Here is a 25,875-nt window from a genome sequence, read left to right as displayed (position 1 = left end):
AGCTCACAGCTTGGAGGGAAAATCCTCGATAACAAACCCATAAGAAATATACGTTGGATAATGGTTCAGATGGAAATACTAATCGTTTGTGCATTTAAAATGTTACTTAGAATTGTATATATCAGTCAGAAAGAAATAGTCAAACCTGTTGTTCTGTAACACCATAACTCCAAGTGCTGGGTCCTGGGTACGAGAACTTCTGTGCATGAGTACCTAAAGCTCACCACTTCAACTGAAAGTAAAGACTCACAAATGCATGGAAAACCATATTGATAGGGGGAACAAACAGAACATAAAAACAAGTATGTCTTGTGCACATGTAATTTGTGTAATAAATACACTTTATTTTAAACACACACATATGAAAAATGTTCTTTTATTTTCCCATCCAGGAAATAAAGCACAGTCTAGTTCTTGGTCGTTTTGAAGCACAAATCCTGAGATATTAGGGCACTGAACTCCTTTTCCTCAAAACTACATCATCTCTGCCAACGCTTTGTCATGATTCAGATGACAATGATTGTAGCTCCACTGACAAAATATACAAACTGACCACACATTTTACATTTACACAGTCAGCCACTTCATCTGGAAAAATACAAAATGTAAAAATACTACAAAAATGACCAAACAAAAAGCCAAACAAAACAGTGTAACGAATTCCATGGAAGACGAACATGAACCTAAAAGCTGTGATTAAAAAAGTAATAATAATAATACAACTTGTTTTGTTGCATAGAAAACTTCTTCTACTAAAAGGATGCAGTGTAGCTGGAAAGACACTTAGAGCTGATCTGTGAACCTGAGCAGTGTTCTCTCGCCTTCTTGTTCCCGAGTCTCGAACGTCCCGGAATCTAAACGGCTCAGAAGATTGCAAATCGTTGACGACAGACAGTGGAAAAATGTAACAGCACCCCTTAAAAAATTAAAAGAAGAAACGGCCCTCTAAGGCAACAATAGCTTATCCAGTATGCGTAACAGATAAACAGATAAAAAATATAAAATAACAAAAAACGCACTAGGTTAAATTCAGAATTATATATATATAAAAAAAAGAAAGAAGAAAAGAAACAAAAATGTTTTTTCAGGAGAAGACGGTAGTGCTGCAGATTAAGAGGCCTCAGGCCTCGAACCTCTTTGGACAGACCATGGGGGCCACCAAGGTCCACATATAGAGCAGGAGACACACCCAGCAGGACACCATCTTGATCCAGAACACCGACCAGCTCCCGTCCAGAAGCTTCTCGATCTTGGCGTTGTCGTAACTGCAAAGAGACCGAACATCCCGTTGCTATTAGATGCACATCATAGCACATATTATTTCAGCCTAGCTAACGTCTAGTTAACTGTTTAAACAAAATTGTACTTTGGGACTCTATTAGCCAATTAGCCCTAAACACCTACATGAGGTCACTCTTAGATCTGACCACAGTAAAACTTTCATCTAGAGATGCGAAAGCAGTTTCATCTGCCATTTATCATCTTACTAAAATGTCACATCATGTGAAGGACTTGGTCAGAAAACCCGAAAGAATTAGTTGGTATGAAATCCTGAAACAGACAGGACCCTCCTTGCCAACTCTATGAGGACAACCTCACAACAACAAAGCTTCAGCTGATGCAGAACAAATGGTGCCTCAAATGGAAAATGGCACGCTTCGCAGGCATAGCGCTGAAATAAGGGGGCATTAGCTTCTTTATGAACCCTGGAGGCTATTGATGGCCCGGTGCACATTTTGCACACTCACTGGAACCAGTTGGTGACCGTCATCATGACGTAGAGGGACCCGAGGAAGAAGATGAAGTGGAAGTAGGAGTAGCTGTAGACGGTGCCGTCCCGCTCGTCATACATCACGTTTTGGCCCCCGCCTCTCCTCTCATCTTCGTCGAAGTCGTCTGCAAAAGGACACGTCTGCTAACGCGCGGGCAGCATGCATGCAATGCTCACTTCTGACCACCAGAGGGCTCAGTTATCATTCTCAACATTTGGGAGTCTGGGAGATTTTTGCCAGACGAGGCATTTCACTAAGAAGTTCCCCAGACATTTCGCACACAGAAACACCAAGGAAAATAAATACTCTGCTTTTCTCACTTTCTCTGCAGTATTCCATTCACCACATGGTCGTATTGTTTAATACTTAAATCATGAGTTACACTACAAATGCTTCCAACTATTATACCTGAGAAAACGCCAATTTATATCCCTGGCAAAAACAAACAAAATACAAAAGCCTGCGGACAAATAGTAAACTGCTGTAAACTACAGACACAGAACAAATTCCAAGTTAAATATGTGAAGGAGGACGAATGCATACATTTCAAAATGAGAAACTTGTACTGGAGGAAATGAATATATCATAGAAGACAATCCTTTTTATGTAGCGATTGTATGGTATTAAACATCCACAACATAAACTCCATCCAAATCAAACTGGTCATGTACAGAAATGGATTTATGAGCACAGGAACTAAATGAGAAAGTGAGGGAATATGTGTTTACCTCCATCGTCTTGAGGGCAGCAGAAACAGCATCGGGCTCTCTGCAAGGAGAAACAGGAGACATTTTTATGAAGGAGGAGGACATGTTCCTGAACATATTCACAACTGCATTACATGAGACCGGAAAATCTCACCCCTGGGGCTACAAATGAACCGACATTTGTCAGAACACGGCTGCTATAGTTGTGTTGATGAATTTTACTGTACACATAAGATGATGTATTTTGTTACTCTGGAGTAATAGAGCTGGTTATACAGGAAAACAATATATCAAGGTAAGGAAAAATGTATTAAATACCACAGTCTGTTTTCTTTGACAGCCTCTGTGGGCGCCTGACTATAGAGCGCCAAAGAGATGACGTGTTTTTGTAGGCCAACTACTACGTTTCTTCCACCATAGGTTCCCTTGGCAGATTTCAGTACTTTTTTCCCCCCCCACAGAGATTTAAATTTCTGCAGAAAATAAGGTCTGTGGTTAACATACGCTTATGAGATTATCATGTTTTGTTCTACAACATAAATTACACAGTGAATTTTAAAGCCGTGATGTGCTTTAAAAAAGCAAGTTGTTAACAAGTTGCTATATTGAAAAACACTTGCGTGTAGGTGGGCTAATATGGAAAACTTGAGTGGTGGTTGGCAGAATGCTGCCATTGTTGTAGTTTCAGTATCACGACTAGTTAGCAACTTTTTCAAAGCATATAACACCTTAAAAATTCACAGCTGAGATATTAATGAGTGTAATGTATGTCCTAGAACAAAATGTGAAACTCACTTAAGCTTATGTAGACCTTTTTTCTGCAGCCATCAAAATCCCTAAAATCTTTTTTTAAAAAGCATTAAATTTGCAGAGGGAACCCAAGGCTCAAAAGTGCTAACTCACTTCCGAGTTTTGGGACTACAAACTGTGGCACTCTTTAAGAGGAGCCGAGTGACTCAGAGCCTCTTGTTTGTACACTTAGGATATCTCAGGCATGTTTGTGTGAGACAGCACAGTACTGAGCAGTCAAAGCAGTTTGTGTGAGAGTACAGTCCTGAGAAGTCCCATAGCATGTTTGTGTGAGAGAGCACGGTACTGTGCAGTGTTCCCTTGCCAGCACACAGGTATTCCCAGGTGATTGACAGGTAGGTTACCTCATTTTCTGGCATACTTGTCCTGCACACTCGCAGTGCTGCTGAGCTCCTTCTAGTGGTAGAGGTCAAACTGCAGAGAAAAAGAAAAAGACACACACACACACACACTTTTTTCAGTCAAATGTACTTAAAACAAAAGACGACATTAAATAAGTGAAACTAGCCATGCTGCTTGACAAATGGCACGTGACTACACCCTTCCTGTGTGTTCCAGACGAAGAACTCTCTAATCTCTGCTTCATCTCAGAGCACTTCCACCCATCTTTCATGTTCAAATTAAGACAGCGACAACCACCAAATTACATGTTTACATTCCATTTTGGCAAACGAGACCCGTCATTTAAACTTGCTCTGAATTACTCGTTTGAGTTTAAAGGCTAAGCCTCGTAACTTTACTGCAGGGTCAGACTCGTAGAAACTTTTACGCGGAAAATAACACGCTGGAGATGATTACAAAGCGCGATGCGCGAACGCTGCCCCTACCAGGAGTACAGCAGACAGCCGAACAGGATGACCGTGCCCACGCCCGTCACAATCCTGTTGTCGCTTTCCGAGCCGGAGTTGAAGGGAAACACGCACACCGTGACGTTGGCTCCGTCCCGCTCCAACGCTGAGGGGAGACATTTAATGACAGGTTGAGTGGAGAACAACCTCCATATGGATATGATTATCACAGATGTAGACTGGCCCCATTTAACAGAAGGCCCAAATGATTCTGAAGAAGGTGTGTGGTAAAGTTGACCTGCCGCTCTGTCACCCCTTTACAGTAGCGACCTTTTTGACTGTCACAGGGCCTCTTTGCTTACTTTCATTGGGCTTGCTGGAGAGCGCGGAGAAGGTGAGGTACATGACGTACACGCTGATGACCGCCGGCTGCAGCAGGCCGGAGTTGGGCTGGACTGCAGTGGGAGGAGCCAGGGAGGGAGGGAGGAGCCAGGGAAAGAGGCAGAGTCAGGGAGAGAAGGCACAGTTGGGGAGGCAGGGAGTTGTGGAACAAGAGTGAGCAACAGAGAGGTGGAGAGACAATGAGAGAGGACAGAAAGATAGAAACAGAGGCAAATGGGGAGGAAAAGGGGGGAAAGAGGTGGAGCACAAGGGGGAAAGAGGTGGAGAGGTACAGAGAGAGATAGATACATGTGGAGGGAAGAAAGCAAGGGACAGAGGGTAAGCAAATGCGGGCGAGAGAGTAAGTGACAGAGACAGAGAGAGAGAGAGCAAGAGACAGAGAGAGAGAAAGAGAGAGAGGGGGAGGAAAAAAAACAGCAGAAGGTTAGCAACCATCACTGTGGAAAGACACTGGAATGTACAGGAATCCATTTCCAGAGAACTTGTACCCCACCCTGCTGTGGCTGTGTGGAACTCACAGTTTTCACTGCAGGGAGTAGTAACAGTACTCCACAGTGACTGAAGGCATTCAGCTGCTCCCACACACCCTAAGTAACAACATCTGAGGAGGCCCTGGGTTCAAAACATATTTTCAGAACACACCGTTTTTGTTTTACCTACACACCTATACGTGACATCATCACAGAAAACCTGGAAGAGAAGCTGGCCGACAGGCCTCTGTGACATGACTCACGTCTCTGGATGAAGGGAGAGATGGCCAGCAGGGACACGATCAGGCAGAGGCTGGCGTTCACCCCCAGGAAGACCTTGTTGAGGGTGCAGGCCTCTGGGTGGGTGTAGTACAGGCTCATGAAGACCAGCGCTCCAACGGCGACGGAGAACAGCACCAGGGTCACCAGGGCCAGCCCCGCATGCCACATCCTGTTGTACTTAATGCCCGATGACCTGCGGGGGGGACGAGGATGGTCGCCAGGGAGACGGTCAGCCAATCAGACTTTCAGAAACGATGCAAATACGTGCGCTGTAGATGGCACAGTCAATAGCCTGTGGTATCAAAGGGAGAGTGAATTTCCTTGAGTTTCTTTTTTAACATAACATTGATTGGCCCAGACAGTTTTCGACAGTTTTTTTGCAGGGAAATATTTCGTATTTCCCTGCAATACATACAAATATGGAGAACATTAGCTAAAGCTCTCATAACTGAGACACAGTTCGGCATTGTTTCTCACCATTTATTTTTCTTACCATTGTGGTCATCTTGTGTTTGATTACAGCATGCAAATCCATTTCGACACCTCTGACCACTGAGTCAAACCTCATTGCTAAACCAAACAAATGAGGAAGGCCCTTACAGTACAGAATCTCAAGTTCTTTGTCAATTGTAATTTTATCCCAGGCTTCAAAACCAAATTACTCCCTGAAAGTTGAATGTTGAAAGCGATACTTTTTGACACTTTTTGATAGAATTTTGACACTGATGTTCTAATCCGTTGAAGTTTCTTCCTTGACGGTAATCAAGGTTATATTCAAATGAGATGGTGTGGAAAAACTCATTCAAATGAGGCTGCTGAGGTGCATGCTGGGATATTCTCGTTGGAGGAGTGCGGAGGATGATCTTGCTCGCTCAGCCATCACTGAGGGCTGTGACACCACAGAGCTTGGCTTACGGCTAGCGCCTCTATGGCTTCCGTTGGGCAGGGGCTACGGGTCCCTATTGGTCCCTCTGTCTGATCTCTCGATCGCTCTGTCCATCCTGCCTCTCTCCAAATTGCAAAGGAATTGGGGAAAAAAACAAAACAAATAAACTGTCTGTGTTATTTATGGATTTCGTTTAACCTTGACGCGTTATATGGACTCGTTTTCGCGGTCTATAAGTTTGCCTTCCCCCGTTCACGACTGAGCGAAGGAAACAGTGCGTCTGTGGACCGTCGCCTGGGTGCGCCCTGTCTCTTTGCTGGAGGGGTTCAGGGTTTCCACCCCCCCGGATAAATAACCGGACTGGAGGCCCGCTCCAGAACTCATCCCCCTAATGCCGGCGTGTGAAGGTCCCGCCCGCACTCCCCCGGCACTTCGGCACAGATGGGAGATCATCGCCGCGTGCGGACCGAGCTGTCAGGACGATGATGTAGTGGGGCCGCGAACTCCCACATGCGTAGGCTGACTCGCGGAGGGAGAGAGAGAGAGAGAGAGAGAGAGAGAACTGCATTCGACCGCTTCATTCCTGCGAGCTCAAACGTGCTAACGATTACGCTCGCGAGCGACACAGACGGCGCCGAGGCTGGGACCGCTTCATTTCTGTGGGCGCAAACGTGCTAACGTGCTAATGATTCCGCTCGCGAGCGACGTAGACAGAGTCTGGGCTTGGATTCGATGCGGTTTTACTTTGTGTTGGAAACGCTGAGTGCAGACACTGGCGGTACGCCAAAACTCCTCTCCAGACCTTGGATGTGTTATGACTGTTCAAGCACATATTTTTAATTCATTTTCTTCACCCCCTCCAAATTCAGCCTTGGAAAATGCTACACAGAGACTGGTCTTCAACTGACTTCAAATGCTTGAAACACTGACAAGGTCTGTACAGATTTATGCCCTAAAAGAGAACTGATCTATGTCCAGGTAGGTTTTTACAAGACTGGAAATTGCAGCACAACAAAAAAAAAAAAAAACCTAACACCAACTCCCCCTCCCCCCAAACAATTACATTGACTGTTTTTCCAGCAAGTTATTGGTGTTCACGAGGTAGACCACCAGCGTAGCAGCAGCGTAACTAAGGAGAAATATTGGCCGGTTAATTCTATAGTCTCCCACTGCTCGCTTAATGAATTCCAGTTGTCTGGACTGCAATGGAGAAGTCTCAGACTGCTTTTCCTCTCCTCAGGCTAAGACGACTTGAGAGAATGGAAAAAAGGATATGCTTTTCCACCAAACACACAAGGGCGGGGTCGAAACCAATTCTTCCAAAGCCTGTAATTTTCCCAGGGTTTGTACTGTACAAACTAGCCCAGCGGTCATCTTTTACTTCTAAAACCAAAAATAAAAAAAGAAATCAGGGAAACTGACAACTTTCTCTTGGCGGGAGGAAATGTGATCTTACCAGTTTTTGTTCCATCTGTGCGCGAACTCCACCAGGAGCATGAGCTGGATGAGCAGGAACAGGAACCCGCCTGCCGCGCCCATGTATCGCCACACTGCGAACACAAGGAGCATGCTGTTACAGCACCATTCTGACAGCGCGTGTGCTGAGACTACAGTACAGGAATAAGGGTAATGGCAGGACTATTCCAACAGTGCATGCACTGACGCTATATTACAGGAATAAGGATAAGGACTGTGTATGTGAGCTTGGTTTCCTTTGAAGAACATGTTTGACTAAATGTATCCACTCATTGGTCCATTTGGTCACAAGGCCAGGTGTATTTGGTCAGAATGTGCCCGAAACAGCTTCGAACCAAGATATTTAGTTAGCTACGATCAATTTGAACTTGATAACTATAGGCTAATGCAGACTGTGACATCATAATGTAACTAAAAAATAATAATAATAAAATAGGACCCATTTCTATCCCTGTGTATTGGCTTACCAAGTCATATAAATGCAATTTTATACAATATCAGAGTGGATAAAACATACACCAGCACGTACGTCAACTGACATCGTAAATTGAACAGAGGGCTCTAAGGTATAGTGTCCTTTGCCCAATATGTTATACTTGGATAAATTTCATAGGACCAAAAGTTGTTTATTTCTCAAGTGAATGAGAGGAGAGAGCTGCCTTTTGCTCTGACTCAGCTGTGTTTGCATAGACAAAACGAAAGAGGACACAGCTGACCCAGGTTACCGCAGAGGCCCGTCCCACTCCTGAGTAAGAGATGAGCAGCTCATCCCTGACAGGGAGGATTCACACACGCACGCACGTACACACACACACGCACACGCGCGCACACACACACACACACACAGGCCTCACATTGCCTCTCCTGCCCACAGACTGCAGATGACACGCATCCCAGTCACACGGTCCAAGCTCCCCTGGACCTGCTGGGACTGAGGAGGAAGCCGCTGACCACCATGATCCAGAGCTCACCCAGAACCCCACACAATGACTCACGAGAGGGTGGGTCTGCAGGCATACCAGTTCACACGCAACAGAAAACACACCAGACAGTGGTTTCCCGAGAATCTTATCAAGAATTCCTTGAAACAAGGCACATTCACAATTTCATTTGAGCAAAATGTAATGACAGGAAAATCCTCACTACCTAGTATAACAAAATGAGTAGAACACATTCCCGTAATACTGTAATACTGTTTCCCTAGAGGAAAGCCACACGGACACAAGGGGGGTGTGGGGGTGAGTCATGCAAACTTCACACAGAAAGGCCCTGGCTGGGATATGAACCCAGGACCTTCATGTTGTGAGGCAACATTGGTATCCACTACACCACTGTGCCTATATATGTTTTAAACAGATAAAAATCAATACTCAATTAAATCGTATTTCTCTCCCCCTCTGGAGCAGCTAATTTCTTCTCTCTGCCTATAGAGCACCTAATCCCGCAATTAAAATAAAAACAAACGTATGAACTAAGTCCCTCTATACTGCGCAGCAAAAGTTCAGAGAACATATACTTAAATATGAATGAAAGTCACACTGCAGCCTTCAGCCCGGATTCCAAGTGACAGGAAATTGGATTTTGAGCAAAGGCAGACCCTGCATCTCATCAAAGGCAGTTCTTTAAAAACAGTTAAGGAGTTACGACCACCCTCGCTAAACTTGCTGAAGATGAAAGCATAGGGGAAGTCTCCACTTTAAAGGAACGGGGAGGAAAGCTGACTGAAGTTACAGTAGCGCGCTCCGTAATCCCACGGCTCCGGGCAGAACAAAATACCAGATCGACCTTAATCTGAAATGAAAGCTGAACTCAAAATCAATCCCGCAGGGGTCAGAGCTGCTTCTCTCGTGCTGGTGCTTCGACAGGGTGGGTACTTTTCTCCCGTTTTAGAATCCGCAATTACCCTATGCAGTTCCAGGCCACCGCAAGGCCGCCCATACCCATTACCAATACCCAGAGCACTCTGAAACGGCGAGTACACTTGCCTAGGATCCAGCAACTGTTTTCTACACTACAAGCATACATTAGTAAATCAAGGAACCATTGTCCACTTAAACACAATTTATCCCAGTGGTTCAAAGTCAATTGCATCACACCACAAGGGCCTCTGGTCACTGTTATCATATGACACACCCCAGAATTAATCTGCTGAAGACTGCATCCTAGAAGGCTGGGGTTGCACAGGAGGAAATTGCCTCTAATGACTGAGCCACTCAGGAGGCCGTATCTAAACATCTTCAACATTTATGTTTATGAAAGGCCTATAAGGTGGAGGACCAAAAGCAAGCCATACCTTCAAGGAATGTGTCTTGGTTGGGGAGGAAGAACCCTCCTGCGCAGCAGCCAAATAGCACAACGAATTTGAAGAACCAGAACCTAGCATGTGACAAAGGCACAGGTAAGTTAGGACATGTGCAATGGACTACACCATACATAATCTACGTGATAAAAGTACTATTCCAGAATACATAATGATTACAAATGCATAATAATTCATTAATGAACACATTATAAATCATTAAATAAATTGTCTGCTCTAAGCTAATAGAACATTTTACAGAAAATATGGCATTAAGGAGGACACCAGGCTTACAAGACCAAAAATATCCACAGAAGGTTAGGACAAGGTCCATTCGGTAACCTTGCCCTAAATCACGTAGATAAATAAAAACACCAAGTATAGCCCAGAAAGTAATCGCGTACACTTGTTTAACCAAGAAACCCTTTTATAGAAGAAACACACAGAACTATTTGAGAAGAATGGGATTGAATGTACAGATATGTTGAAGTGCAAACATATTTTTTCTTCATTCAAAAATAAATGTAAATTTTCTTTTCTTGGCAAACAGATGTGTTTATTTGCATAAACATCATGTCTGCGTGCATTAACTTTATAATTACGCCTTCTGGCAATGATTAGTTGGGTTGACATAGCGTAACACTATGCAAAAAATCTGTAATTTTCATTTTATGTCATATACATGCAGCAACTAAGCCACTTCACTGGTTCCAATACTTTCAGTAAGTATTACAGGAGTGTAAATTGCCTTAGCATGTCTGAACTGACCGGCTATATTTCCCATATTTTTAACATCAAGTTGCAACAATACAACAGAGAAGGCTACGGATGAACAATCTTCTCGTTTTCCAGAGAGCAGCGGGGTTTCTATTAGGCTCGGCTCACTCCACGCCCTTTGACCGGCCGTCCCGGTTCCGGTCATACGCCTCCCATTTTCCAAGCCCTTCACCCGCGCGCGCCACAAAGATCCAATTATGGCGGTCTGAAGAGCGCCCTTTCAGCTGCGAGCGGGTGCGTGCGTTCGTGAGAAGCGCCGCTCGGGGCGGGCGGGGCCTCCGTCTGACGGAGCATTTAATTAATACATCCATTCAGCGCTCAGCGGCAGCGAGCAGCGTGGGAGGATAATAAGGGCCTGCGGAGAGCAGGGGGGTGGGGGAGGGGGGGGTGGGACAGTGGCCGCGTCCCACTGGGGCTCTGCTGGGGGGTCTGGGTAACCCGGAGACAGATCGCTTTCCAAATCCTGCCGTTCCGGAACGGGGTGGAGAAGGAAAGTGTGTGTGTGGGGGTGTGGGGGGGGGGGTGGTCCGAGCTGACGTACCCGTTGTGGACGGCCGCCCGGCAGCCCGCGCTGGTTCGCACCCGGAAGGTGAAGACGGCGAAGAGGAAGAAGAAGCAGGCCATGCCGAAGCACACCTTGTACACTGCCGCGTAGCCCACCAGGGAGCTGCACTTATCCCCAGCGTTCAGCTTATCGCACATGTCCTCGTAGAACGGAATCTGCCGGCGAGAAAGAAATGGCGGGTTCAGTTATTTATAAAACTGGCCATAAATACACAGCATTACATGAGAATTGGTGAAGACGTGTGGGCATTGGGCTATACTGTATGTTTACACCTAGTGGAAAATAACATATGGGTTTATAATGTAGGTCACCAATGACTCACTCACCACTATTAAATACACTGGCTGCGCACCACACATACATACTTATATAATGAAATGAATGTTTAGAATCAGTTAAATGACTGACGTTTGGAGTTGCGCCCCCATTCTTTTTAGCCGTAATATCGCCTACATGCCGGAAGATTTGCATACCTGGTATACTTTTGGTTGTAAGTAATCCTCGTGTTGACGTGCACAAAATGACCGGCAATTTAAAAGGCAACAGGCTAGCTTTATAAAAAAAAAAACCGTAAATGAATTCAAATGTATGGGGCTTGTGTAGCGACTGAGCGCTAGGCCGCAGAGCATTCTCCAGTGCATGATTCCATGCATTCCTCGGGAATTATCCCCTATTCATTTGCCAGATTAAGCTCAAGAGTGTTTCCACTCCTCATTCATTTGCTCTGTGTTCGCAGTCACCGGGCTGTGTAGTTTCAATTTGCTGTGCAAATGGAGGGACTATTGATACAGCATCGCCACTATGCCGGGTCACTGAACCTTTAAAACTTACAACTACATGCTTAGGTAAAAAAAAAAGGAGAAAGCAAGCCTTCTTTGATCAGTGTTTTCTTCTCCCAATGCTAACAAGCTATTAGATGGGGGGGAAACACAGCTAATTGTATCCACAAAAACTTTCACGGTCCAAAACAAGCTGAAAAAAAGGAACAGCTAGCAATAGCCGCGGCCCTTTCACAGAGGCGGCTAGCAGAGGTCCCCGATTCGCTTTTCGGGAAGGGGCGAAACAAAGGCGGGGCGAATGAATAAATCATAAGCTCATTTGGCGACGCCGCTCCGTCTCGAGAGGGACGGGCGGAGTCAAAAGGGCGAGAGACAAAAGGCGACGGCCGTGAGCTCGAGGCTCGTGGAAACCGGCGAGCGGTTCCTCATTCGAGCCCCATTCAGGCGTCAAAGAGAGCCTCTAAACTCAACATCTCTAAACACATGCCTATCTCAGACATGCATACATGCAAGTTCCACTGAGTTAAAGCCGATCCATCAACTACTCTTCTTGCAGTTGCAGATAGCAGAGAGGTGGCCATTTGCCAAAAAATCAATTGAAACGACAATGACAAATAGGACGACGTCCTTTCGCAATATTGTGTCGTTCACCCAAGCTAACTATATCATGGCACTGTACGACTGATTTCACTCGTGGAGCACAAAAAAGAAACAAACACATCTGCATTTAAATGCGCCAGGGTCACTAAACGTATGAGAACTGGCACATGAGATTACAGGATCTAACCTTGAGCAACAGTGGACACATTCATGTGCTTGAAGTATAGTCGCAGAGGTTCATTCGGGTGTTGGCAAATGTAACGGCTTTCTTTTGATTCAAATACCAGATTCGAAGTGTAACAACAGGGGATCATTAGCATTTTTATTGCGATTCATTTGACCACAAATAAGAAGGGGAAGTAAGTCTATCAGAGCTCTTCCTGATTTTAGGCATTAGACAAAACCCAAGTAAACTAACTGTGAAGAATTTCCCCCCACAGGGCTACAAAACCAGCTTGCCAGTGACAATTCCTTTACGGACCGCTTGCAGAGGTCTCATTGCTTGTCTACACCAGAACAGCCAAACTCAAGCAATTTCAGAATGGGTCAATGGGCTGGGTTTTTGACTGTAGAAGGTTTGCAAATGCTTGGGGCAGAAGCCAGCTAGGAACAATGCAGGAACCTCACCAAGCTCGGGGGTGGTGCACTGGGGGTAAGCGTGAGCTTGGCATGGAAGCATAGGGGGAGGGTCTTTGCTTTTCCGACTACGCCGGAATGTCACTTTGTTTAACAGAACTGCCCCTTTTATTCTCCTAAATTTAGAGTCGCTAATTGCCTCTTGAGTTGCGGATTTGCCACCCACATCTGCAGAAGGAGAAACCGGTCTCCCACAAGCCTGTGATTATTTTTCATGCTACAGGCCACACAGCAACAGGAGATCATGCCGTATCTCTTACTAGAGATACCAGTAGCCTTTGAGCAAGGGTTTGTTGGCGAGAACCAATGCAACATTAAACTGGAGAACCCGGGGACATAGTTGATTGTCCGTCAATAGCGGTCTACCACCAGGGACTTCCAGTCACAGGTAGCTGTGGCAAAGCAGAAGCCGGAAGCTGAGACACCGAGACTGGTTCTGGGAAGCTAGCGCTTTGGAACACAAATGTTCTGCGACCCGTTCTGCCTGGTTCTCTGTCCTAACGCTGAACCCGTGAACGTGCTTCTGCAATACTTCCGCAATCCAGATCTGCAATCAAGATTTTTGCGCTGGAGGGCATAATGTAGTACAGTGTATTGTATTTTTATACAATTAGAAAGAAATTATTTCAAAAACAAATGTTTTAAATAGGGCTGTATCCTGTTAATCAGTACAACAAAGGAACCCTTTGCCCGAACCAGATGAATAGAATAAAAAATGCTACTTCCTGTACATATTAACGATTCTGAAAAGCCAAAACATGTAAAAATAAAATGGCTACATACATTTCCCACTGCCTCAGAAAACCATTCAGAATCTTGCAGTTTCATTGTCTTCAACCAAGCTTGCAGAGATGCTGACCGTTTACAACTCATTCCTGAGTTGCAATTTCAGACACGTTTGCATGCGACTCGTTTCATGACCCGACCCATTCCGTCTGCTTCTTGTTCTCACACTGAATACATAAGGAAGGGAATCAATTCCAGTACGGATTTTCTCTTTTAAGTACAGGCTGATGCAACACGGCTGCAATAGAAATCTGCGTAGGGCATATTCTAGTAGTCTAGTATATCAACTCATTAAAATAAGACATCCCGTTCCTAGCAGAGACACAAATAAGCTATACATATTATTCAGTTTAGAACACCAGAACACTTCCACAAGAAATTTTCCTTAGGGAATGTTCAAAACCTGTTATGCTGTTTTCAGATTGGATGAAATGAAATGCAACTGAGACATGGAATTCTAGACAGTGATTTGAAGCATGGAAGCTAACGACTGTTTAGAACTCAGTTGATGAATTCTGAGGCCCAGCATTGCAATACGAATGAAAACATAATGACAAGCATGTGATTGTGTTGAGCAAATGAGGCACATACACAATGATAATTTTCCCCATTAAAACAGCCACGTGAAGCAGCTATCCTGAATAGTTCAATTATATCACACAGTAAACAAATCACCGGGACAACCCAAGCAAACATTAAAGAAATGCTTTCCAAAGAACTTCACTTTTATATTACAAAACTAAGAATGAGCAAGAAACCCATTTTCAGACTAGCTTTAACGTGAAAGTCATTAAAAAAGCATCTGAAACGAACTGACAGTGATGACTTGTGCGGTCAACTGTGCCAAGGTACGAGGTGAAAATAGTGAACAGGCAACATTCCTTTCTAAATTAACCGGCAATGCAATTCAGCATAATCGATCCTTGCTATCATTTTGACTAAAAAGAGGCACAGGACGAAACAAAGACAAAGCGGCTTGGGAACTGCCACAGACAGCAAGGCTACGCGCTACGGAATCTTCAGCTTGATTGACAGGTGAAGCAAACGAAGACGTCGAGCCGCGTTTCCAGCTGAGCTCCTTCCCAGCTGTTCCTATTCACTGTTTACACTGTCTGATGGCACACCACCAACTCGGGATTGCGCATCCCCGCCGTGATCCTATTTGTTAAGCGAAACAAATAAGATTTTTTTTTTTTCCTGTCGAGGGTTGCTACGGTGACTGAAATTATTTAATTCACTTTTAACCTAACAAGGTGGCTTCGTGCTCACAGACTAGAGTTATGCCAATATTCTGTTACACTCTGATTAGCTTTATGAAAACAAAATTAATACAGTAATTAACAATCTGCAATTACACCCATATACATAATGTGATGTGTGAACTTCATAACTGAGTAGAAACATTAATGTTTCAAAAATAAACTGTCTACAATGAAATGAGAAAGTGTGTTAATGGAGAACTGAGACATTTTTGTCAAAGAATAATTCAGTTCTACACGGAGACTTCAAGCTTGAGAAGCTTTAATACATGATATCATAGAGTGAGACACAACATCTGCAGTTCTGTGCAGTTCTCTGAAAACCTGAAGTTTATTCAGCAAGTTTTCTACCACCTCGACAGAGAAACTTAGTTTTTGCAAAGAGATAAGGAACAATAATGGTTCTTTCTCTAAGGAAACTAATTGAACACGGGAGGTTATATATTTGGCAACATGCCCGGACTATATGTCGAGCAGCCCGGAAACTATGATAAGGCACTAAGCATTAAGATAATACACTTGAAATACATCATCTTGGTAATTTTCCACAAGAGAAAAATCTGTTAAATTCATCCACAGTTTGGAACCTCATTTTGTAAAACATATCCAAAAAAGCTCTAATCACATATTTAATCATGTATAAACAGACTTCATAAATTCCCACTTATTATCAACACATTCCAGGATTTAAAAAATATATAGTTTTACTTTTCTTTTTTTTCTGATTATGGACACGCAAAAAAAACATACCTAAACCAGGAGCCATCATGACAGATGACAATGCGTTTAATACATTCCTCACTGTTCTAAATCATACATGATATCCTGGTACCATCTTGCAGTATTCTTGATTTGTCTATGCTAAAGCTCTGGAAATCCCAATCCCTACTCATTAAACAGAATCACAGGCGAAGAACAAGTGGTGAGAACATCACTAACAGGAAACCCACAGGAGGACTATCCACAGAGAGAGGCCTTTACTGAGTATGTGTGTGTGTCTGTGCTTATGTGTGCGTGTGTGTGTCTATGTGTGTGTGCGGATGGGAAATGGTTAATAACAGAGAACCATGGGGGAAAGTGAATGGAAAGCAAATGGTTCCAGGTTTCTTGGCCTTCCATCATTTTAATGGCACGCAAAAGAGACAGTTGGTGAGTTCACTGCAGTTCTCCATTTAAGACGAAGCGGTTCTGCAGGCAGGGAGAAGGCAGGAAACCACAGAACAAGCACAGGACTGCTGTTTGTCTTAAGGCTTCTCCCTCCAGCACCATCTCTCTCCAAGCAGAACACACCCAGCAAATATATCATTTCATTCTTGCTCTTTTTCCCTTTGCTATGCTCATTCCGCCCATGCAAACTTTGTTTTCATGGGAGAGCTTGTTACTGCCTTTGGCCTAAAAAACGCAAATGTAATTTTCGACTTGAAAGCAGCCAGCTACGGCCCGAGGTCCACCAGGCTCTTTTCCTTGATTGGCTCACACAGAGTTAGGAAATTAAAGTCCCCAGACCCTCAGATCACCAAAAGGGCACACCGGGGAGGTCGCCAAGATTCGGCTTTGGACCAACTCCGCCTTTTCGCAGAGCACAGGATGTGGCAGTTCACAGCGCAGATTCTACAGACGAACCAGATTGTCAGCTCCTTCTGTGCTCTCTACATCTCGACAACAAGACGTGCCAGTTGGTAACACGAGATTACATTGCCATCTAACGTTCCAGAACATCAATTACTATGGAGTTGTAACTGGTTCAAGTACATTCTTAAGACACACATAAGTGAAAGGTCCTGGTATTATCCGTAAGGGGCGGTGAACGGTTTGGCAAGGCCAACGCCCGGAGGGATAGCGCGAGCGTACTCACATTATCCCGGATCTCCTTCTCCACGGTGGGCGACATCATGATGACGCAGATGACGGTGACCAGCAGGAAGTAGAGCGCGTACATGAAGCGCGTGCCCGTCGACTGCTTGATCTTGGGGCAGCAGCCGCAGCAGAGGGAGCAGGCGGCCGAACCGCAGCAGCAGGCCAGCTGGGGGGGGGGGGGAGGAGAGTGAGCTCATTAACAAACAAATATTAATAATTCACACATCCTGCCACTCGGGGCGCAAACACAAAAGGGACTCTGTTATCACGAAGAACCACGATCTTAGCCTGAGGCTTTGGCACGGGCTGCCTGTATCGACGTTTGCAAAGACATTCGCCTGTCCGTTCCAGTCTGTCAATGACACAGGCGGAAAACGATACACCCGACAAGCTCGCTTTCTGGTTAAACAAACAGGCCGGCACAGAGGGGAGGAGGAGGGAGGGAGGGGGAAGGGGGGGAACTTGCTGCCGACAGCGGCCGTCCCCTCCGAACGAGAATCTGCAACCTAGCAGATTACAGACGTTATGACCGTATTACTCGAGCAGCACGGAGCCGATGTGGGATTGAAAAATGACGTGGGAGTTTCGTTATCTTCAGGAAGCCTGTCTGGAAACGACCTAGCTGACAGAAAATGGCAATTGAACAAAACAATTATCCGGCTCGGACAATTATCTCTTTTATGAATTTTTTCCTGCTCAGTCAGACAAAATTATTAGCTTTGTGAAAATCCATACTAAGCATCTGTGGCTGCAGATGGGTGTTAACAGTTCTAAACGTACACTGATGTTCTTTGTAAACATGGTGAAACCCCACGACTAAGGTGTGGCCACATTTAGTCTGCACGGTCTATAATTACTTCAACATCAAACATGTTTTCCCTCACTAGACAGAGCAAAATACTGTGATCTTCTTCCTATTGTGCGTACATGAATTGGGAGTGGAAAACTCAGCCTAAATATATGCAGTTCCTCCTGAAATCAGAGCAGAGAGATATGACTAAGCGTGTAGTCGCTGCCCTCGCCTTATCAGAGCAGAACCTACCAGAACCTCCATATTTTCAAAAATAAAAAAATGAACTAGAAAGTTCTGCATCATATACTTCTTAAAACCACATCATGTGATCTGTAGAAAATGGATTCTGAATACTGGACATAAATGGATTTCTGCAGTTCTAGACTTGCATACATCCAAATGCTGCTATCGACATTTAGGCCAAAATAAATGAATTAATTAATACAAAAAATAAAAAAAATGAATTACAGCCAGCCATATTATAAAGGCCAAACTATAATCTAAAGTGTTGATTTCTTACAGCTTTTTGCTTTTTAAATGCCTATTCACACTTGCTGACATGCAAGTACACAAAGCCAGTCAGCCTGTCTCCACATACCAACTGACTACCAACAGACTTCCCAGCACTGCAGACAAGAACAATACCAGTCTCCCCCGACAACCGTCCCCGATACCCTAACAACCGTCCCTGAAAGAGTAACGGCCCCTCCCTCCTCCTCCGCAGACAGGTGGTCGGCCTGCCTGGCTACGTCTCGCATTCGACCCCAGGCGACCTCATTCCGCCACAGGCGCTAGGCTAGGCCATACGCTAGCCACGCCGTTAGCAACGCATGACCGGGCTGCCACCCCCCTGCTGTTTGCATGGACACCCCGGCCCCCCCCTCCCCCCACACCCTGGCTGTGACGCGGTAGCGGGTCCCCACAAAGGGTGCCCTTTGACCCCCATCTACCTCCCTTTGTGCTTCCCTCTGTGGAGAGGCGCTCCCCCCTAACCCTAACCCCCCCGCCCAGCACAATGACACCTCCAGCTCAGAGCACAATGGCCTGGCCGCCATCCAACACAAAGCCACTGGAGAGGCTCTCTGGCTCTCCTCGTGTAGGAGAGCAGTCGCTCGCCCTTTTCTTTCCACATTCTTCTGCTTCGTGTAGGAGGGCGAGCGGGGTGTGGGAAGACCCTTTCCCCTTTGATTTTGGCCTCTTTGTGGTGATGCCCACATATTTGGCCCACATCCTCCGATTCGGGCCATCTGTTCCGTGGCTACTCGAGTTAAATAAGTCACCAAACAGCGATCTGCCCCTGTGTGGTGTTTCTGGCTTCCTGCTGAACTTGTTTCGTCAAAGAAATCTTTTTTTTTTTTTTCATGGCTGTTGCAATTAGGCTCATTGAGAATCCGTGTGGCTTCATGCGGCCGCGAGTCATGCATTATTAAAAAGAAAAAAAGAAAAAGACAACAACAAATGGCTGCAGGACATGGGCTGTAAAATAGGTCACGTCGAATGCCTGCGCAGAAGCCTGTGACTCGAGGAACAAACAGAAGGAAAGGCTTTCTGCAGCTTCAACACCAACAGATCACTCAAAAAAATCACTAAGCAGCAACCTGGAAAGTGCTGGAATTATGTCAGTCCCCAGACATAAAACAATCCATTTAGGGTTGGACATTCAAGTACCATGGTACAGTTATTTCTAAAGAAAGGTGGATAAAGTGAAGTCATATATCTACTTGGTCCTGACGTGCAGGACAGCTGAAGGACCCAGCAGGCCTTGAAAATGTTTTATTTCCCCGGCTTTCGACTGGATTTATTTGGCGCCTTTGTGCTTCGGTTAGGAGTTGGGAAGAGTGTTCGGCCGGCCGAGGTGGAACTACAGTACAAACTCAATTTGTGTTGGAAGGCAACAACGGGAGCCGGCACCAGGAGCAATAAGTGGGAGGCGGGAACTAGCAGAACTGCCTTTACCAAACTGAAATTCCGGACACCTTTAGCAAAGAAGAAACACAAAGGCCTATTTGTACAACGTTCGCCCAGCAAAGAAATAAGAAAGCTGCCGGATAAAAACAGAAGAAAAACAAAACAGGAAAGAGAGAGGAAAACTGTTGAAAGGACAGAAAGTGAGATAATGAGCTAACGCTTATCTGGGCTAGCTTCTGAAAGCTCAGCAAATAGAACCTCATTCAAGGTCGATTCAAGTGCCATTTGGAAATGTGCAATGTACTGTACGTCCAACTGAAAGAGACTGAAAAGGGAGGGAGATTTATCAGCAACACACCCTTATGACTTATCACTTGAAAGCTAGCCGGAATGACGTCACTCAACTAAAAACAGTTACAAAGAGAAACACCAGCTTGAGCACAGCCGTGACCTGCAGTTCACCACACAAGTCAAACAGATTTTAAAAAGCAGTGAAGCTTAGACAGAAGGCTACCCCGCAATCTTAAATTAAAACCTCATCTTTATTCACACCATTTTCTTTTGACTCTTCAACGAACAGTCCCCAACCAAAACACAAAAAGGCCAATGTTTATTTACAACATAAAGAGTGACAACTTTCTGTGTTGTGTAAATACAGAGCTAAAGAACACAAAACAGCTATTTTGTAGCGTAAACCAATATTTGACTCTGCAGAAAATGACACACTGTGACTTTTTCCTCTAAAGCCATCCAAACTCTCACAGAGATGAAAGAAGACAGCTTTGTCCTGCACATGGAAGAAATTCTCTCCCCTTTAAAAAATAAGCGATTTTAATCATGGTTACAGACCTAGAACAGACATAAACACACACTTTAATCTCAAACCAACAGAACGCATCTATGATGTCATGCACCTTCAGACAGACAAAACATCTGAATTTATTGGAGACGCATCGTTGTTATCTAAAAGAGGCACCAATCGATGCAAATCCCATAACCAAAATAAAGGAGTCATGAACGAGAGTAACGCTGCAGATGTTTTAAAATACATCGGATCAAATGTTTCTTATGGCTTATCCGAGCTGCCAAAATAAAGTAGCATCCCCTGTTTTAAGTGTGAAAACACACTAGGCAGCTATAGTAACACTTCCGGCCTCAGTAACAGCAAGATGCCTTCACGCTCGCTGTTGCTGTCATTTCACATAGAATATTTTTATTAATGCAAAAGAAAGCATTCATTTAGATCAAGTTTTGAAAAAAAAAGTATTACTATACACTGTCAGTTTTCTCAAACAGTGGGAATGGTTGATAAAGCAAGCAGCTAGAAATGACAGGTTTGAGTCAAAGGCAGTTCCCGCTCATCCAACTTGTGATGTGTTCTGCATTAGAGTGCGTGTCTACGTACTTCTCCCAATTTGTGTATTCCTAACATATCAGTTGTGGTGAATGAATACAGGACACTAAAGCTGTCCTATTCAGCATCACACTCTCTGAGAAAGAGCTGGAGCCTGGGCATAACTCTCCACTCTGTAGCAGAGTTCAGTCAGTGTCCAAATGCACAAGAAGAGGCCAACGCATTATGGTTTCCTCACAACATAGCCTATTGGCTGATATGAGAAGAGGATTGTGTCATCAGCCATACAGTCAGAGATTGTGTCTACAAGTGCACTTAAGGCACTTACACTAATTAGAAATGCCATTTTTGAAATATTAGTACGAGACGGTTCACTTTTAGAGGCAGGGTAATCAAACGTTCAGGTTAACCCCATACATCATGCAACCATACACAAGATGGAAGCACATGAATAAATCTCACAGCTCAATTGGTGTATCCAGATAAATACTTTTTTTTTTTTATTTTATGTCCATGTTCAGTTTCTTTAGTGCTTTGATGCAGGTCACGCCATTAAGAAAGCAATTCAGAAAAGTATGATATTAATAAGGGCATGAGCCTACTTGAACTATCTCACAGTATGTTGAATCATCCCTTCAGATCCAGACATTCATGTGACAGCCCAGCTGCACAGTTCAATAGCATGTTCAAGAGAACACAAGCTAGTGCAGGAACAAGCCTGCCAAATGGGATATATGAGCAACTATTACCATCCACCAACTGCTCTGTGTGCACCAAAGCATCACATTACCATTTAAAACTTATAATGCAATAGACATCTAATTGATACGCAGACTTCATGTTCAGTTCATGAAGTTACAAGGAGCGTTTCAATATTATAGGCTACATTCACAAGCCTATTTCAAAGCAGAAAAACTGTTAAAATTCTTGTTTACGTTAACAAAAGCAGTTCCTCAAACATATTGCAACACAAGTCTGGACATTGTCCAGAAGACATTTCCTGTCTACTAGCAGGAAAAGCACTGAAATGTCTCAGTTTGATGTTAATGTGTAACGTGTGATATTTCACAGGACAAAAGGTGGCAAGCAGTGTGGCATGGTGGAGTACTTATCTATTTACATCAAGATACAGAAGTGAAACCAAACAGTTTCTTCCTGTATTGGCTTCATATGGGACTAAGAAAACACCATTTCAACAAGTCATTTGCATTTAAAAACAGATAACGGGAGGCTCCATTTTGTTATCTATTAACATGTGCATTAGCTGATATGGATTTGGCAGCGCTAAACAGGCTACTTCTCACCACAAAGTACCTCCACTTTTTAAACACTCAGAAGTGACTACCGACTGAAAAGGAATGAAAATGTGAGTTTACCCACGAACTTTAGCCCCTTTTCTTCACGACACAATGGGACTGAAATATGATCTCATCTCAACATAAAAACCTACTCTGGCCACACATTTCACTGGAATGTGCAACTGCCTCAAATAGGTTCCATCACTGAATAATTACACCTAAATTTTGTCAATCACTACTGTCATTATGGGTTTTGAAATTTCTCAAAGCTATCAAAGCTTGACAGAGAAATGGATTATAAGATTAATTGAATCCAAGAATAAAAAAATTTTAAAAAAACATCTGGCCAATCTACTACAAAGACGAAAAACCAAAATAAAATAGAAGGTTGATGTTAAACTCAAATCGACAGATCCTAAACACACTATGAACACATACATATATAACAAGTAAAACATGACATTTACAGGTAGAATCAAAAATAAATAAATAAATAAATAAATGAATAAATAAATAAATAAATAAGTAAATAAAATCAGTTTAACCAGCAAACTAAAAGACAAAACTTTGCATCCTTAGTCAAAGTCAGGCCAAACACAAGTACTGCAGGCCTATGAAAGGATTCTGCAGAACTCCTACACTGCAGGATTCACTGGAGGATATCTAATAATAACAGAAGGAAACGCCTCTTCACAAAAAGTTATCCGCAGGTGAAACCTCAGCCATCTCACCACAGTGAACATCCTGTCACTTACCACTCCATTTCCTGTGACTGGGGTCCACTGACTCGGAGCAAACTTTTCTTATTGAGACCACAGTCCAAGACCCTGAAACAGCTGGCCTGCTTGTGTTGTGCTCCCAGACCTAAGCTAATCTAAACAACCAGCCATTATAGTGGGCCCAACCAGGAAATTAAGACCACCTGCAAACACAATGCCACTGCGCACAAGGTCTGCAGGTCACCCTTTTATGGAATAATTAGGCTATTATGAATTTAACAAGAGAAAGACATTATCAAATTTAATTATTGTTACAATACAATGTCTTTCCTTTTAATTTACCACAACTTATTACTTTAAAAAGAGCAAACCATAAGATAGGCATTCCATGTTTTCAACTATTTCTTTTTTAGTCAAATACCAAAAATCAACTTTCCTGAGCAAAATGAAAATGTCAAAAAAAATGTTTTCATAAAATTAAAATGTGAATCCGTGTCTTGGAGTGCAACTGTTTTTTTCTCTCTTTTTTTGATTATTTTTTTACAGACTTGGTATGTTGTTCCATCCAAAGGTTCAAGCATTACTTGAAACTTAACTTAGAAAATTAATAAGAAAGTTAATATAGCCTCCCATGAGTACTGAAAATGGTAAGTAAGTAAATAAATAAATAAATAAATAACGGGAAGATATGCCAGTGATTTTTCTAACAAGGGAGACAATAGACCTAGATAATTATTGGTATTGCCTTTGGTATATGCCTTTAACAGCAAGAAGATTATTAAAATACTTTAGAAGTTACACCTACCATGTTTAGTTTTGAGCCACGTTTCAAAGCAGACACAATCCCATTTTGTGAGAGGACGGTGTAAGAATAATCAAATGCAACTGAAATCTGCTTTATTCAACTGAACCAGGAACTATTACGTAATGAGAAACGGAGGGCTGGACATATCCTATATCAGAACAATACTATATCAGAACTTCATGTCCCGGGGAGGACAATAACCACATTGCTAAGATTTGAATACAGTCATTAACCCGCAAGCTGCAGTATTCCGAAGAAATCAATTGTTAGGCTACATTCTTCCTGTGTCGACAGAACTACACCACGAAAACCATCCACGACCATGTAGCCTAACCTACTTTTCCAGATGTCGCCGATCAGTCGCGCCCGTATAAACAAAGAGCCGCATAGAGATCAAAGTAATTAGTTGCTACCAGGAACGATGCGCTTCGTAAGGTCTGCAATATTGTTTCATCGTTTCTGATCAATTCCATAATTGTCTTGCTACCCATCGACTTGGTAGCTTCTAACCGGCATAATGTTAGCTTCCAAATAGCAAGGCACATCATCACTGTGAAGGACGTATCAAAACAGAACCGACAACGATTAATAAAAAGCTGTTTTTTTTTTTTTAAATAAAGAATTACAATTAGCACCGTCATATGATGTTGATACAATTCAGCAACAAAATCTATGCGGAGACGCAAATGATTGCGGCATGTTAACGCTTAAAATGTAGGTTACCGACAAATGTCAAAATCATCGACAACAACAAGTTTAGTAAGCTTGGGCTTGCCACTTACCTGGGAAATGCAGCAAGGCGTACACATTTTGAAAAGGTGGTTGAAAGATTAGATTTCACTGTTTTATTTTTTAATTTGCGCCGACTCAGGACAGTGACTCCTATCCTTCCACATGGAACCCGGAGCGCAGTCGCTATTGTAGCTTACTTGTACCAATCTGGACGGAGACCAGGCTATTTCTCTGTTGGAAGGAAGCGATGGCGCTATAGGCAGCTGCTTCAGGATGGAGTGCAGACAAAAGCCACTGAAGCGTCCTTAGACCGCTGCGAGTGGTAAGGGTAGATTTTTGGGCTGACCGAGATGCTACTTGAGTGACTTGAGTGATTTCGAGATCGGTCTGCGCTGATTCAAATTCAGAGTGATTTATATCATCCAGGTTATTGTTCTCTTTTATATGTAACAATTTACACTTCTCACTGAATGTATCTCTTCTTTATTTAAAATCACTTCCGTTGTCGTCACATTGTTCTCGGTCTAACACTACTTTCCGGTCAGACCAGTTTTATTTGAAGCCACTGCAATGTAAAACCTAGCAATTCTCTTGCGTATGAAGTACTCTGCTAATCACTTAATGTCGCCTAACGATTGAGAAAAGGTATGGAATAGTTTTACAACCTCTTTTGAATAATTCGTTTTAAATATTGATGTAGATCCAATAAAATATTGACTACGAATACCCTAGTGTTGACGTGTAAAAAATAAAATAATGACGAAACGCATCTTTAAAAAAAAAGAAACAATTTGTCATTGATCAAATTAAGTTTCTTCCACTCCTCTAAACATTTTAACTTGTATTGGTCCATGAGTCCATTTCAAATCACACACACAAAGACATTTTTAAACCATGCTCCTAGACCTTTTGCTATTTTGTAGGCCTACTTCTAAAAACTCTGAGACTCATGACAATAATCAGCAATGTCTGAGTAGTTTACTGAGGTTTACAAGTGTGGATATTTGTTTGACTAGTGAATATGTTGGCAAATTGAAATAACGATGATTAGTGTTCGCTCGTGCCCATAAAATGATTAAAATGGAATACTCTCAAGAATATACTTTTTTGTTGTC

The 25,875-nt window shown here is 43.4% G+C and overlaps 1 protein-coding gene across 2 annotated transcripts; it reads right to left on the bottom strand.

The window, feature by feature from the left end:
- Positions 1-307: 307 nt before the first annotated feature.
- Positions 308-25,176, bottom strand: serinc5 (serine incorporator 5). 2 transcript variants are annotated; one of them, XM_064296758.1, is made up of 12 exons: positions 24,811-25,176; positions 17,150-17,317; positions 11,211-11,389; positions 9,887-9,969; positions 7,574-7,667; positions 5,213-5,424; positions 4,440-4,532; positions 4,117-4,243; positions 3,634-3,703; positions 2,501-2,540; positions 1,749-1,896; positions 308-1,265 (listed from the first exon to the last, which is right to left on the bottom strand). In XM_064296758.1, the coding sequence occupies exons 1-12, from the start codon at positions 24,835-24,837 to the stop codon at positions 1,121-1,123; spliced, it is 1,386 nt and encodes a 461-aa protein (XP_064152828.1). In that variant the 5' UTR covers positions 24,838-25,176; the 3' UTR covers positions 308-1,120. The 2 variants fall into 2 exon arrangements, with proteins under 2 accessions (XP_064152828.1, XP_064152829.1); XM_064296759.1 differs by lacking the exon at positions 24,811-25,176 and adding an exon at positions 24,029-24,252.
- Between the last annotated feature and the right edge of the window lie 699 nt (positions 25,177-25,875).

Source organism: Anguilla rostrata, chromosome 10 (genome assembly GCF_018555375.3).
Source record: "Anguilla rostrata isolate EN2019 chromosome 10, ASM1855537v3, whole genome shotgun sequence".
Classification (NCBI taxonomy): domain Eukaryota; kingdom Metazoa; phylum Chordata; class Actinopteri; order Anguilliformes; family Anguillidae; genus Anguilla; species Anguilla rostrata.
This window is presented reverse-complemented; position numbering and strand designations above follow the sequence as displayed.

What these genes read in the sequence shown, in the direction of transcription:
- serinc5 (XM_064296758.1), bottom strand. Translation starts at nt 24,837, where the DNA reads ATGTGTACGCCTTGCTGCATTTCCCAG. An exon ending in CTCTCCCTTCATCCAGAGAC is followed by an intron (nt 4,533 to 5,212) that starts GTGAGTCATGTC and finishes CTCCCACTGCAG; the next exon opens with TCCAGCCCAACTCCGGCCTG. An exon ending in GGCTGTCTGCTGTACTCCTG is followed by an intron (nt 3,704 to 4,116) that starts GTAGGGGCAGCG and finishes TTTTCTCTGCAG; the next exon opens with TTTGACCTCTACCACTAGAA.